Raw genomic sequence first — 14,272 nt, 5'->3', positions numbered from 1 at the left:
AGTACCAAAGTCCTAATTTATCTCTAAGCCTCTGATCCTACCTCCTCTGAGTTCTCTTGCTTTCCATTGCCGGATGCATTTATCTAAAACTTAATTTGGTTACCTTGCCCTCTCTGTCTGGTAACCTTTAATAATTCTTAAACCAATATTCACAGAAAAGAATATTCTCAAAGGGCCATAAACTCTCCCAGAAAATCTTAAAAACTGTGTATGTTGGTGAAAACTCCAAATAATCTTCTGACTCAGTAAGATAATCACTTAATAATAGAGTGCTACCTAACTTCACTGCCTATGACCACATTTGAGGATTTTTTTTTATTATGTTATGTTAGTCACCATACAGTACATCATCAGTTTTTGATGTAGTGTTCCATGATTCATTGTTTGTATATAACACCCAGTACTCCCTGTAATCCGTGCCCTCCTTAATACCCATCACCAGGCTCACCCATCCCCCCAACCCCCTCTAAACTCTCACTTTGTTTTCTGGAGTCCATAGTCTCTCATGCTTTGTCTCCCACTCCGATTTCTCCCCCTTCATTTGTCGCTTCCTTCTCCTAATGTCCTCCATGCTATTCCTTAAATTCCACAAATAAGTGAAACCATATGATAATCAACTTTATCTGCTTGACTTATTTCACTTAGCATAATCTCCTCTAGTCCCATCCATGTTGATGCATGTTGATGTTGATCCTTTCTGATTGCTGAGTAATATTCCATTGTATATATGTACCACATCTTCTTTATCCATTCATCTGCTGAAGGGCATCTCAGCTCTTTCCATAGTTTAGCTATTGTGGACATTGCTGCTATGAACACTGGGATGCATGTGGCCCTTCTTTTCACTACATCTGTATCTTTGGGGTAAATACTCAGTAGTGCAATTGCAAGGTCATAGGGTAGCTCTAATTTAATTTTTTGAGGAACCTCCATACTGTTTTCCAAAGTGGCTGCACCAACTTGCATTCCCACCAACAGTGTAAGAGGGTTCCCCTTTCTCCACAACTTCTCCAACATTTGTAGTTTTTGCCTTGTCAAGTTTTGCTATTTTAACTGGTGTAAGGTGGTATTTCAACATAGTTTTGATTTGAATTTCCCTGATGGCTAATGATGATGAAAATGTTTTCATGTGTCTGTTAGCCATTTTTAAATCATCTTTGGAGAAGGGTCTGTTTATGTTGTTTGCCAATTTTTTGAATTGATTATTTGTTTTTTGGGTGTTGAGTTTGAGAAGTTCTTTATAGATCTTGGATATCAGCCCTTTCTCTGTAGTATAATTTGCAAATATCTTCTCCCATTCTGTGGGTTGCCTCTTTGTTTTGTTGACTGTTTCCTTTGCTGTGAAGAAGCTTTTTATCTTGATGAAGTCCCAAAAGTTCATTTTCGCTTTTGTTTCCTTTGCCTTTGAAGGACATATCTTGAAAGAAGTTGCTGCAGCTGATGTTGAAGAGGTTACAGCCTATGTTCTCCTCTAGTATTTTGATGGATTCCTGTCTCACATTGAGGTCTTTCATTCATTTTGAGTTTATCTTTGTGTATGGTGTAAAAGAATGGTTGAGCTGCATTCTTCTGTATATAGCTGTCCAATTTTCCCAGCACCATTTATTGAAGAGACTATCTTTTCTCCATTGGAAATTTTTTTCCTGCTTTGTTGAAAATTAATTGACCATAGAGTGGAGAGCTCATATCTGGGTTCTCTACTCTGTTCCACTGGTCTATATGTCTGTTTTTGTGCCAGTACCGTGTTGTCTTGGTGATCACAGTGTTGTAATATAGCTTGTAATATAGCGTGATGCCCCCAGGTTTGTTTTTCTTTTTCAACATTCCCTTGGCAATTCAGGGTCTTTTCTGGTTCCACACAAATTTTAGGATCGTTTGTTCCAGCATTTTGAAAAATGCTGTTGGTATTTTGATTGGGATGGCATTGAAATTATAGATTTCTCTGGGCAGCATAGACATTTTAACAATGTTTATTCTTCTGATCCATGAGCATGGAATATTTTCCCATCTTTTTGTGTCTTCTTCAAATTGTTTCATGAGTTTTTTGTAGTTCCTAGAGTATAGACCTTTTATCTCATTGGCTAGGTTTATTCCAAGTTATCTTGTGATTTTTGGTGCTATTGTAAATGCTCTAATTTCTTTCTACAGTTACATTGTTAATATATAAGAAAGCAATTTATATCTTTGCACTGATTTTGTATCCTGCCACATTACTGAATTGCTGTATATGTTCTAGTAATTTGGGGATGGAGTATTTTGGGAAGAGAGAGAGTTTGACTTCTTTGCCAATTTGAATACATTTTATTTCTTTTTGTGGTCTGATTGCTGTTGCAAGAACTTCTAGTACTATGTTGAACAATAGTGGTGAGAGTTGGCACCCTTGTTGTATACCTGATCTCAATGGAAAATCTTTCAGTTTTTCCTCACTGAGAATGACATTTGCTGTGAGTTTTCCATAGATGGATTTTATGAAGTTGAGGAATGTTCCCTGTATCCCTATACTCTGAAGAGTTTTAATCAGGAAAGGATGCTGTATTTTGTCAAATGTTTCTTCTACATCAATTGAGGGGATCATGTGGTTCTTGTCTCTTCTCTTATTGATGTGTTCTATCACACTGATTGATTTGTGAATGTTGAACCACCCTTGCATCACAAGGATAAAGCCCACCTGGTCGTGGTGGATAATCCTTTTACTGTACTGTTGGATTCTATTAGCTAGCATCTTGTTGAGAATTTTGGCATCCATATTCATCAGGGATATTGGTCTGAAATTCTCCTTTTTAATGTGGTCTTTGCCTGGTTTTGGGATCAAGGTAATGCTAGCCTCATAGAAAAAGTGTGGAATTTTTATTCTGTTTCTATTTTTTTTTTTTACAGCTTCAGGAGAATAGGCATTATTTCTCCATTGAATGTTTGGTAGAATTCCCCAGGGAATCCCTCAGACCTTGGACTCTTGTTTCCTGGGAGGTTTTTGATCACTGCTTCAATCTTGTTACTGGTTATTGGTCTATTCAGGTTGTCAAATGAGATCTCGTGGTGCTAAAGTATGCTGTATAAATAAAAGTTTTCAAATCATTGGCTAGTAAAATTCATGAAAGAATTGAATGATAAAACACAGGCATACCCATGCAGAATTAAACCTGTACCATCTAATTTGGTACCATATCAATTACTGCAAATGCATTTTTGTCCATCAGCAGCATAAGGCAGCTTATAATTCCTCAACACACAAGACATTATTTCATGCCTCCCTACCTTTGTTTGTTCTGTTTCCTCTGCCTTAATAGTTTTCCTTTTCCAGTTTCCTCATCCCCCAGCTACAGTCTTTTCTTCTCTCCTCTCAATGTCTCACTTCAAGGGACATCTTTCCCTGAAAAGTCTCTATGGAGACCACCCCCTTCATCAGCTCCACCACCAACCCGGAAATGGGTGGACCTCAGCAGGGCTTGCATTCACCTGCATGTCTTTTTCTCCCAGTAGGCCATAAACTGCAATGTGAGGGACAGTATCTTCTCAATTTTTCAGTCTCCAGCTTTTAGCACAGCAGTCCTCTGTTAAAGGAATGCTTGCATATGTGTGATGGAAAGGGCTCCATCCAGTTTTCACTTCTCAGGAGATGCTCCGTGGTGCTGAATGTATTCTAACTTGGACTTCTGCTTAAACAAGCATTCAAACTGCCCTATGTGGGAGGCTGGTACCAGAAGCATGTCACTTAAGCAGGGAGCAAACTCAAATACATATCCCTCTCGTTAAAAATGACTTTTTGGTTGTTGCTGTTCTCGTTGGGTAATTACATACCCATTTTTTCTGAGAGAAATTTGTGAATTTAGGGATTTGGAAATATCTCAGTAGGTTAAAATTTTTAGCCAAGTTTTGTCAGAGCGCATAAAAGAATCTACTGAGAGAAAAAACTGGAAAGATAGCATGAATTCAGGTTTTAGATGACTTTGAGAGGCAAATAAGGTTTCGGATTTTACTTTGTACACTCTGAATCTCCCCTGTTTTTTTGCTTTGTTTTGTTTTGTTCTGTTTGTTTTTGTTTTTGTTTTTGTTTTTGTTTTTGTTTTAAGAAAGGGATATTACATAGTAACACCTTAAGAGATGAAAAGATGATCCTACAAAATATTATGGGCTAGTTTTCTGTACTGAGCCTAAGATAGGAGTTTTAACAGTCTGCAGTTATCAACTCACAGATTTTCCAAACATTATTCTTCTTTACAGTTAGAGATTGAGATCTTGGATTCTAAATATTTTCAATATTTCAGAAACAATGAAATCACCTTATTTTCCAGATTTCTTTTTTTACTAGTAATTCCTGTCCTTTCTCATAGTAGCTTAAAATAAAGCCCTGTTTCCTGTTCAAATTTACTCTGGACTGAGAAAAAATGGTTAGGTTCTGTATTATTATGATTTTTTGAATTTAAGTTAAATCAGTTTAGCTGTTATCTTAAAACACCTTTGTCTATTTTAACTGAACTCTTCTGTTATATTTAAAAATCTGTTGTATCTCATTTGTGGTTGTTATTAAACTTCTCAAGTTCTTTTTAAGATAACAATGGTAACTCATTATATGTGAAAAAAATGTATGAGATATGACAATGAAAATAAGATTTAACATTGAAATTTGCCTATGCTATTGTTATAATCAAGTTAAAACCTACAGGGATAAAATTACCAAGAACAGAGAAATAACACTCTTTGACGAACCAACAGGGATTGTCTGAGCTTCTTGCTGAAAAGCTGATAATATATTAGCTGTATTTAGGAGAATCTAGACTAAGAAAATTTATTTAGTGAAATTAACTCCAAAATAGAGACATTGCATATATGTGGGATATTCATAATATAAGAGTGTCACCCATGGCTTCCTTAAAACATGACTCTATGTGCTACCTGTGGAGCCATCAAAACTTTTTAATTTTTGTACACTTCTATATTAAGACTAATTACATTTTTGGGGTCATGAAATAACCTTTTTGCTTTTACCTTTGTTATTGAAACTTAGTCTGAAGTTACCAACTCATGAACTTTTCTACTGGGCTGTGATTCAGGTTTAGTTCTCATTTTTTTCAGATAAACTAAGATTTTACAAGATGAACTATTTTAGTCTACCCAATGTCTTACCATGTAGAATAAATCCCAGGGCTTAAGTGTCCACTGGTGCTAATAATCTTACAACATTTCCAGATCGATATTCTGAACATCTCCTTGCACCATTGTCTCTTTGTGATTCTCTAAATGTGATGGAGGAGTTTGAGTGAAAGTACATTTGTCCCAGAATAGAAAACATTCTCTCAACCTTTTAGGAAAAAGACTCTTTTGTGTTTATTTTAGACTTATGTGCCTTTTTTTCTAATTTTAAAAACAGATTGCAGGTGAGAAAATTGTAATTAGAGATTTGAATGAGTTGTGTTTAATTTATCAAGGTTTAATTATAAACCTTGATATTTAACATATATAAATTAAATATGAACATGGATCCAAGTAGGCTGCTTCTATTCATTACAGACAATCCTTTCTGAGGTTTGAAAACTGAATTACTCATATATCAGACTGATTTTATGATTTTCTAAAAACAGCCGTGTATTTTTATTTCTGAGTAGTAGTATGTTCCAAAAGAACCAGTAATCACTCCTTACTATTTGGGTGACAATACTCATTACTTTTCAGTGAAATGATATTTATCAAGAAAAACGACTGGAGTTTTCTGGGGTCAAATATACTGCAGAATGGAGGTTTATGTTGTGTCCTTTAAACGTATGCCATTTTCATACATACTTCACAATTGCCTGCATCCTGCCTAATAGATTTTGATGCATAATTACCTTACCTTTTTATAGGTCAGGAGATCAAATAGTGACATTTTTATGTAGTGTGCTATTTTCTTTTTTTGCTCAGGTTCTCTCTTTAGGAGCGGATGTCCTACCAGAATATAAACTGCAGAGCCCACGCATCAACAAGTTTACAATATTGCACTACAGCCCCTTCAAGGCTGTCTGGGATTGGCTTATTCTCCTCTTGGTCATATACACTGCTATATTCACGCCCTACTCTGCAGCCTTTCTCCTCAATGACAGAGAAGAACAGAAAAGACGAGAATGTGGCTACTCTTGCAGCCCTTTGAATGTAGTAGACTTGATTGTGGATATTATGTTTATCATAGATATTCTCATAAACTTCAGAACAACGTATGTAAATCAGAATGAAGAAGTGGTAAGTGATCCGGCTAAAATAGCAATACACTACTTCAAAGGCTGGTTCTTGATCGACATGGTCGCAGCAATTCCATTTGACTTGCTGATTTTTGGATCTGGTTCTGATGAGGTAAGTTACTTCAAAATCTTATTTTCTGAAAGATTGCTATTACAAAAGTGAATCTATTTCAACTGAAAAAAAAAAAAAATCCCACAAGCGGTTGCTTTACAAACTTCCCATATCTCAGAGATGAAATTCATCTCATTGGAAATGCTATAAAATGAAATGACATAGTCTTGCCACTGCAAATAATTCACAATTCTCTCTATTTTTGTTAAGAGATACTAAAAACTATCTTTCAACTAAGAAAGCAAATTTTGGGGAAAATGTTTCATAACACGTAACACATTTCCAAGCTATAAAATCTCCCGTGTTAACTTCATGGATATAAAACTGTCCAAGTTGATGATGTCTCTTTCTTTCTTGACTCATAATTGTGGTTTGAGACAACAGGAACTTATTTCATGTTCAAATTATGTGGAAGAAGCATCTTCTAAAATGTCTTGTTCAAAACTCTTTCTCTTAAATAATATCTAGATTAGAAAATAATTCTTGTGTTCCCAGTATCTTATGAAGTTGGAAACTTCAAGGAAATCTGACAAGTATATGTACAGAGCATTTTCTGGTTAAAGTCCATAACTTTAGCCAGATTCTTAAGGGGTTCTTTGATCCAAAAGCAGTTAAGTTCTCCTACAGTCCCCTCCATTTAATTGCCATGAATTCTTATTGTAAATAATCTTCCTGGATTCTATAATTGAATGACTTACAGAAGATGTGGAAGTAGTTCTAAGGGAGTAGCTTGAGAAAGATAACCTCAGTGTGTTGAATTTTAAAAATTCAGGGTACTTTTCTACCTGAGAACCCCATCTTTGCTTTTTGTTCAAGAGGAGGTCAAATATCAAATGCCTCCTGCAGATGTTTGCTCCCTGACCATAAGAGAATCCTCCACCGCCAAGAGGAACAATTGGTTTGGAAGTAACTTTTCTCCTATAGATCATGCCTGTTGAACTCTGGGCAGTTAAGAACAGGGCAGTGAAGGGGCGCCTGGGTGGCTCAGTTGGTTAACCATCAGACTCTTGGTTTCAGCTTTGGTTGTGATCTCAGAGTCCTAAGGTGGAGCCTGATGCATGGAGCGTGCTTTAGAGAATCTCTCCCTCTCTGTCTCCCTCTGTCACTCCCTGGCTCATTTTCTTTTTCTTTTTCTTTTTCTTTCTTCCAAATAAATAAGTAAAATCTTTAAAAAAAAAAAAAAAAAGAACAAGACAATATGTTCTTCCTGGATTCTACAAACCTTACACAAAGCCTCAAGCCTGACTCTCCTCATCTGTAAAGATAATAATATTAATAATAATAATATTACTCCCCACTTACATTGTTTTATTTATTTATTTTTAATCTGAGACTCTAATGAGATAATACACCCGAAACTCTTAGAAAAATAATGAGAAAAGGTTAGTTGCTGTTAAACCAGTTGAACATTTCATGTTAGATATTCCTAACTTCGGTTGTTAATTAAAAAAACAAGAAAGTGAAACACTTCTTGATACTTACTCCTATGAGTATCTTACAATGGGTGATCCATGTACTTACATCAAATAAGTTCTTACTGATAAACAATAGAGTAAAATCTCATTCTTTCAAATTTTAAAATATGTACACCAAATTAAATTTCAACTTGGTGAAATAAAAGAATGAGTGAAAAAATAAATAGGTTAAATAGGATTGTTAGGGGAAGTTAATTTACTGGTGAAATTTCATCAATAACAATCAAACCAGTATTTGAATATGCTGATTAAAACCATTAAGATAGAATTTTTTGATTCAACATTTGATTAGTTTACTTCCAGTTACTACATCACTTGAAAATAATAAAATTAAAATATGTGATTTAGATAATCACTATTTCAGACTGGACTTCAAGAGCTGAAACAAAAATTAATTGTGATTCACATTAGTATAGGAGGAAATAGTTTCTGGGAAAAATGGTGTCTGGACTATTTTTTCCATGTAGCATCAAGGCAAAGGTGAAGTTTGCCTCAAAGAAAGCAATACAACTTCTCCATTCCCATGTGCTTTCATGGGTTCTCCGATGGTCCCAAACCTTCTCTTCATTCTTTTAAGATGTGATATGATATGGGAAGAGTTCTGACTTTGGACTTAGACACTGACTCTCCTTTCTGTCACTTACTTGTTATATTTTGGCAAGATACTTAACTCATTAAGATTTCATTTGTTTTTCTGTAAAATGGTGAAAGGTATGTTATGATTTTAAAAAATAAAGCAGCATATATGAAGAGACTAACTCAGTACCAGATACATAGTAAGTACTTGCCGAAGGTTACACCTCTTCTCTTTCCCATCCCTTTGGATTAAAGTCTGTTTCTTAATGAAGTCTTCCCTTAAACTTACATGTTACCACATTAATCCATAAATACCTTAATAATTCAAATATTGGACAAAAACTTATTGAGTGTCTATGATCTTACAGTAGTTATTTGATTAACTAGTTGCAGTTAGGAATCCTGAAGAAATGGAGACAGAAAGGAAATATTTTGAGGACAGTTATTAAGTTGCAAAGCAAAGGAGCATAGGGCATATTTTAGAGGGAGATATGTAGGCATCAAGGACAGCAAGGGAAGGGATGGGTCTGGAAGGCGGATAAAGGTGTCAACTATTGGGGTGAGTTGGCTATGAGAGATAACAACAAGACCAATGATGAATTGGACTGCTTTATACATTTTTCAAGAGTAATAATAAAGATACTTCTTTTATATGCAAACTATATTATGTAACTATAATCGGGCTTTTTAAAAAAAATATTTATTTGAGATAGAGAGCAAGTGACGGGAGAAGCAGAGGGAGAGGAAGAAAGAGAGCCCCCAAAAAAACTCTCTGCAGAGCACAGAGGCCAATCAGGGTCTCAATCCCAGGACCCCAAGATCATGATCTGAGCCGAAAACAAGAGCCAGATGCTTAACTGACTAAGCAACACAGGCACCTCTATAATCAAGCTTTTAGTTAGGTTTTTCAATACATAGTGATATTTCAGAATGATACTTTTCCAAAAGTGTATAATGTCTTGTAGTAAAAGTATTAAAAATATTTAGCTTCCATTTTTGTTTCTGGGGAAAAAAAAGAAGAAAAATGCTTCTAGAAAAAAAGAGATCTTATATTCAAAGGAACTAATTTGGGAAGTTTCATCACATGAATATGAAAAAAAAAAAGAAAACTTTTTGGGATTTTTGACCCAAAATTAAATGGCAAATCCTAAAATCATTAAGCTAGAGGTCACTCTAACAAGACATTATCCAGTGCAATGTTTTTCAGACTGGGGTATCATAGAGATGACTGAAAGAGTTGGCCTGAGTTCAGAGGCCCTCAAGAGTTGACATCAGGACAGACTGATAAGACTCAGAGCCATCCACCTCCACTGTAAAGGATTAGCTCGATTGTATCTACTACACCAACTGGAGTTTCATGTAATTTTTTTTTTTTTACAAATTTTAATGAGAATTGACTTAACTCATTTTGCCATTTCCAGAAAGTGCTATGGTAACCTTTACTCAAGTAGGTTCATTCATTCTGTAAGCATTTATTAAGAACCAACTACTGCCAACATGCTAGACCCTGCATTTACAGAAAGAATAAGACAAGGACCCCACTGTCTGGGAGATTATAGTCTACAATGAGAACAGCCAATGAGCAGAGAGTACTATCTGATAAATGCTTTAACAGTGTCATGTACAGGGGGACATGTGAACATGGAAGGGGGGATTCCTGAAAACCAGTGGACATTTTCCAGGTAAAAGGGGTGGGGAAGTCATGCCAATTGGATGGGAAGCCCATTAGAAGCATGGAGCTATGAGGTGTTGGTTCCCAGTCCTATCAGACCCAATATTACAAATATTTTATAAAGCCCCTTTTATTATTGTTAAATAAAAATCACAAATAGAGGGGCGCTTGGGGGGCTCAGTGGGTCAAGCCTCTGCCTTTGCCTCAAGTCATGCTCTCAGGGTCTTGGGATCGAGCCTCACATCAGGCTCTCTGCTCAGCGGGGAGCCTGCTTCCCCCTCTCCCTCTGTCTGCCTCTCTGCCTACTTGTGATCTCTCTCTCTATGTGTCTAGCAAATAATTTTTTTAAAAAGCTCACAAATAATATAGCCTTTTATTTTCATTTTAACATAAGGGTTGAATATATATGTATGTGTTTATATAGGTATATATGTGTATGCATACACATGTACAGGTAAATATGTATATCTATGCATATATTAACATTTACACACACCTAGAAATCTCATGACTGTGATAACAACAAACATGGACTAACATAGGCATGCTATATATACACAGTATACAATACCACAGGACTTGCTGTCACTGAAGATATAATTTTCTAGAACAGTAAACAATTCCTACTGAAGGTCCAAACTAAACAAGTTAATTATCTCTCAGTTTACAAGGTAGCTAAATTCCTGGATATTTTAATGAATATTAAAATGTGCAAAAGTTAACATCTGTTTAGATGTAAAACCCAGCATTGAAGCTCAACGAATAAGTTTAGGTTTTGCCAATACGAATGACACTGAAAAATTATATAGGACACAGATAATTTTTCTGCTGTTGGAGACTGCTCTAGGCATTATAGGACTACTTACCTCACTGTACTGGGAAGTAGAGAAAAATTCAAGAAGTGGTGTCAAATACTATAAAGATATAAAGTGGGATGAAGGCCGGAAATAAATCACTAAGTGTGTCAGTTCACTATGCTGAAGTGGTGTCAGGTCAGATATTTGCCACAGCCAAACGGAAGTGGCTTCAGAAATTAACAGGAAGCAGGGCGCCTGGGTGGCTCAGTTGGTTGAGCAACTGCCTTTGGCTCAGGTCATGATCCCGACTTCCAGGATCGAGTCCCGAGTCGGGCTCCCAGCTCCTTAGGAAGTCTGCTTCTCCCTCTGACCTTCTCCTCTCTCATGCTCTCTCTCACTCATTCTCTCTCAAATAAATAAATAAAATCTTTAAAATAAAGTTAAAAAATAAAAAGAAATTAACAGGAAGCATGTAGGGCCCCTTCTTGCTAGAATCTTGGTAATAAAAGGAGGTGGGAAAGGCAGTACTGGAAGGCTACACATGGTGAAGGAAAAGAGTTACTGTTTTTGTTTCAGTTTCTCCCCTTAAGAAGTTTATGAGCTGACAAGAAAAAGCCTTGTGATGCAGAATGATTTCCACAGGTGGCTAATTTGGATGAGGCAATTAGGAACAATTTGGGGGGAAGTGCCATTTGAGTTGAGACTTGACCAGAAAAAACCGGTCTCTTGAAAACACACGGAGAGCATTTCAAGCAAAAGAAAACACTACTGAAAATGGCCCAGCTGGGGAACAAGCTTGGTGTGTTAGAGCAGAGAGGCCGGTGGCAGCTGGGGTGAACCATAGTGAATTGGGAGTTGAGTGCTAAGACAGGAGGATGCAGTGACAGGGACCAAGTCACATGCAACCGTGACATCTTGGGCATTTGGGGTTTATTCTGGCTGCAGTGGAGCCTTCTGAGTGGGAACAACATAATCTAACGGACGGTTTTAAAGACCTCCTGGCTGATGGTCTGTAGACAATTTAGTCAGGCTGGAAGCAGGGGAAGGCTTCTTCAAAGCTTCGAGCTTTTGCTATAATGCAGCAGGAACAAAACAGCAACAGCTTGGACCACATGGTGGCAATAGAGGTGAGGAGATAAAGACACATTTGGAATATAGTAGAGGGGAGCTGTTAGGCTTGTTGATGGATTAATATTGTTGGAGGAGTAAGAAACAAAGCAGAATTAATGATGGTTCAAAGATTTTGTCGTTTCTTTCTTTTTGTTTGAGATATTTTGGAGGATGGAGGTCCTGAAGCAACTTTCCAGATAGGAAAAACCTGGTGAGAAGAAGGTGCATTATGGGAGAGAAATTCCTGTTTGGTCCATGTGAAGTTTGAGGTGCCCATCAGTCATCCAAGTACAGATGGCATGTAGGCAAGTCAGGGACTCCATGAACAACTAGAAAGATATATATGTGAGTATAAGAAAAAGAAGCGAGCTCCATCAAATTATAAATTAGATATAATCATGGCAAAGATTGGTTTAGACCCGTGCTTCTCCCTCAGGACCATGCACAGATTTTGATGTGGATCTTATAAAAGAGTTTGGAGATTCATATTTGGTAGGTCTAAAGTAAAACCTTGAAACCTTCATTTTTAAAAGTGGCAGGAATTTCTGCTGTTTAGATATGCAAGATTTGGTGGCCTTAACTGGATCAAAGAGAAATTCCATGTGCTCACGGGTGAACATTTCTACAAAGCAAAGACATAAATAATCAAGTAAAGCAGTGGTTTTAAACTAAATAAAGACAGCCATGATTTCATCATCACTTAATTCTAGCTGAATTATTAAAATTTTTTTTCTATGCATCACAGCATCTCAGATGACCTTAGAGAAAACAGTTTTGTCAATGTCAAAATAGTTAATTAACTATTAGTGTCTTCCTTGCCAATTTCTCTAAATGGTAAGCTACTGTAATATTTCAGTTTTATTTACACTCAGCCCTAAAGAAGGAAACCTATTTGAATTTTGGATCTATATTATTTTAGCTATAAAACATATATCCTAAAAATGCTGAGGATAGCTTGGCATATACATTTTTACTAAAGCAGAATTACACATACATTTTATATGAACAGAATTGCTCACTTTTTCAAAACACTCGTTTGACGTTTTAGCCTAAGTAAAAGCAAATCTCCTACTAATAACTAGAGGATTTTCCGAAATATTAAGAAAATATGTTGAAGAAAGGAATACTGACAGGGATGCCTGGGTGGCTCAGTCAGTTAAGCATCTGACTCTTGATTTCCACTTAGGTCATGATCTCAGGGTCCTGGGATCAAACCCCACATTGTGCTCCCTGCTCAACAGGGAGTCTGCTTCTCTCCCTCCCTCTGCCCCTACCATCTCATGCTCTCTTGGTCTCTTTCAAATAAATAAATAACATCTTTAAAAAAAGAAAAGAAAGAAATGCTGGGCAATAACTAGGCTTTCCGATGTCATTAGGATCTTCCTATTGTTAATGCCATCCAGACAGACCAAGGAAGGAAAAGAGTCTCTATTTCTTAATTTTTGCAACATCAAATATCATGCCACCCATAGCAAATTGTCTCAATATCACTGATGCAAGAGAACAACATTGTTGACTCCATCTCCAAAAAGTCAACTTTTCATTACCTCCCTTAAGTTTTCCCATATTTTGCTTATCTGACTTTCAAATATATCAGCTGTTAGAATCTAGAGCATTCTCTTTAGCTACAGACTTCATTAACATCTTCCTCTCCTGAAAATTAGTGTTATTTTTTTTTTATTAACTACTTCCTTTGTGGACCTCTCTCCATTCCCACTTTACTGTTACTTTTCATGAATCCTGAATACGAACAAGGTCTTCGAAACTTAAGTATATACAGTGCTCTTTGAGGGGAAGTTTTAATAGAAAAGAGGAGTTTCTGTTGACATTGATATGTTTGTTTCATTAGTCTGTTAGATGCATCATAGAAAGGATACAAGGGAAAACTTAGCAAGCATCTGTATAGAAATTCTGATCACCTTGTCAGAATTCTTTCTGAACCTGATCTCTACAGCAGTTGCCATTATTTTGTTAGAAGTGAATTGCTAAGACATTAGACATACTAATGTTCAAATTTAAAAACCAAAATACATTTTGAAGAACTGTATACATAGTATATTCCTACCCATAAAGTGACTGTGTCTCCATTTAGATAGTTCTTGGAAGTTAAGGCAGATGTCTCCATTGGATTGTATTTGAGGTTGTTGGTCATGCCTCTAAAAATCTGTGGTATGACAAGTGAGAGACACAGGGTCCCCAATGCAATAATTTTTGAACCAAGGAAATATAAGAACATTCCATAAAATAAATATGTTTTTCATTTAGCTGACCATTTATTCATCATGTATATGTGATCTTTTGTCCACAATTTGCTAGAG

The 14,272-nt window shown here is 36.3% G+C and overlaps 1 protein-coding gene across 2 annotated transcripts in view; it reads left to right on the top strand.

Moving 5' to 3' along the window:
* The window catches only part of LOC111143035 (potassium voltage-gated channel subfamily H member 7), a 488,043-nt gene that overhangs the window by 405,067 nt on the left and 68,704 nt on the right, over nt 1-14,272 (top strand). For both annotated transcript variants that reach the window (XM_022496465.1, XM_022496473.1), the window contains exon 7: nt 5,899-6,324. In XM_022496465.1, coding sequence (XP_022352173.1) covers nt 5,899-6,324 — 426 coding nt within the window. The remainder of the gene's footprint in view (nt 1-5,898; nt 6,325-14,272) is intronic.

This window comes from Enhydra lutris, unplaced genomic scaffold (genome assembly GCF_002288905.1).
Source record: "Enhydra lutris kenyoni isolate GAN:26980312 unplaced genomic scaffold, ASM228890v2 scaffoldscaffold1, whole genome shotgun sequence".
Classification (NCBI taxonomy): Eukaryota; Metazoa; Chordata; class Mammalia; order Carnivora; family Mustelidae; genus Enhydra; species Enhydra lutris.
This window is presented reverse-complemented; position numbering and strand designations above follow the sequence as displayed.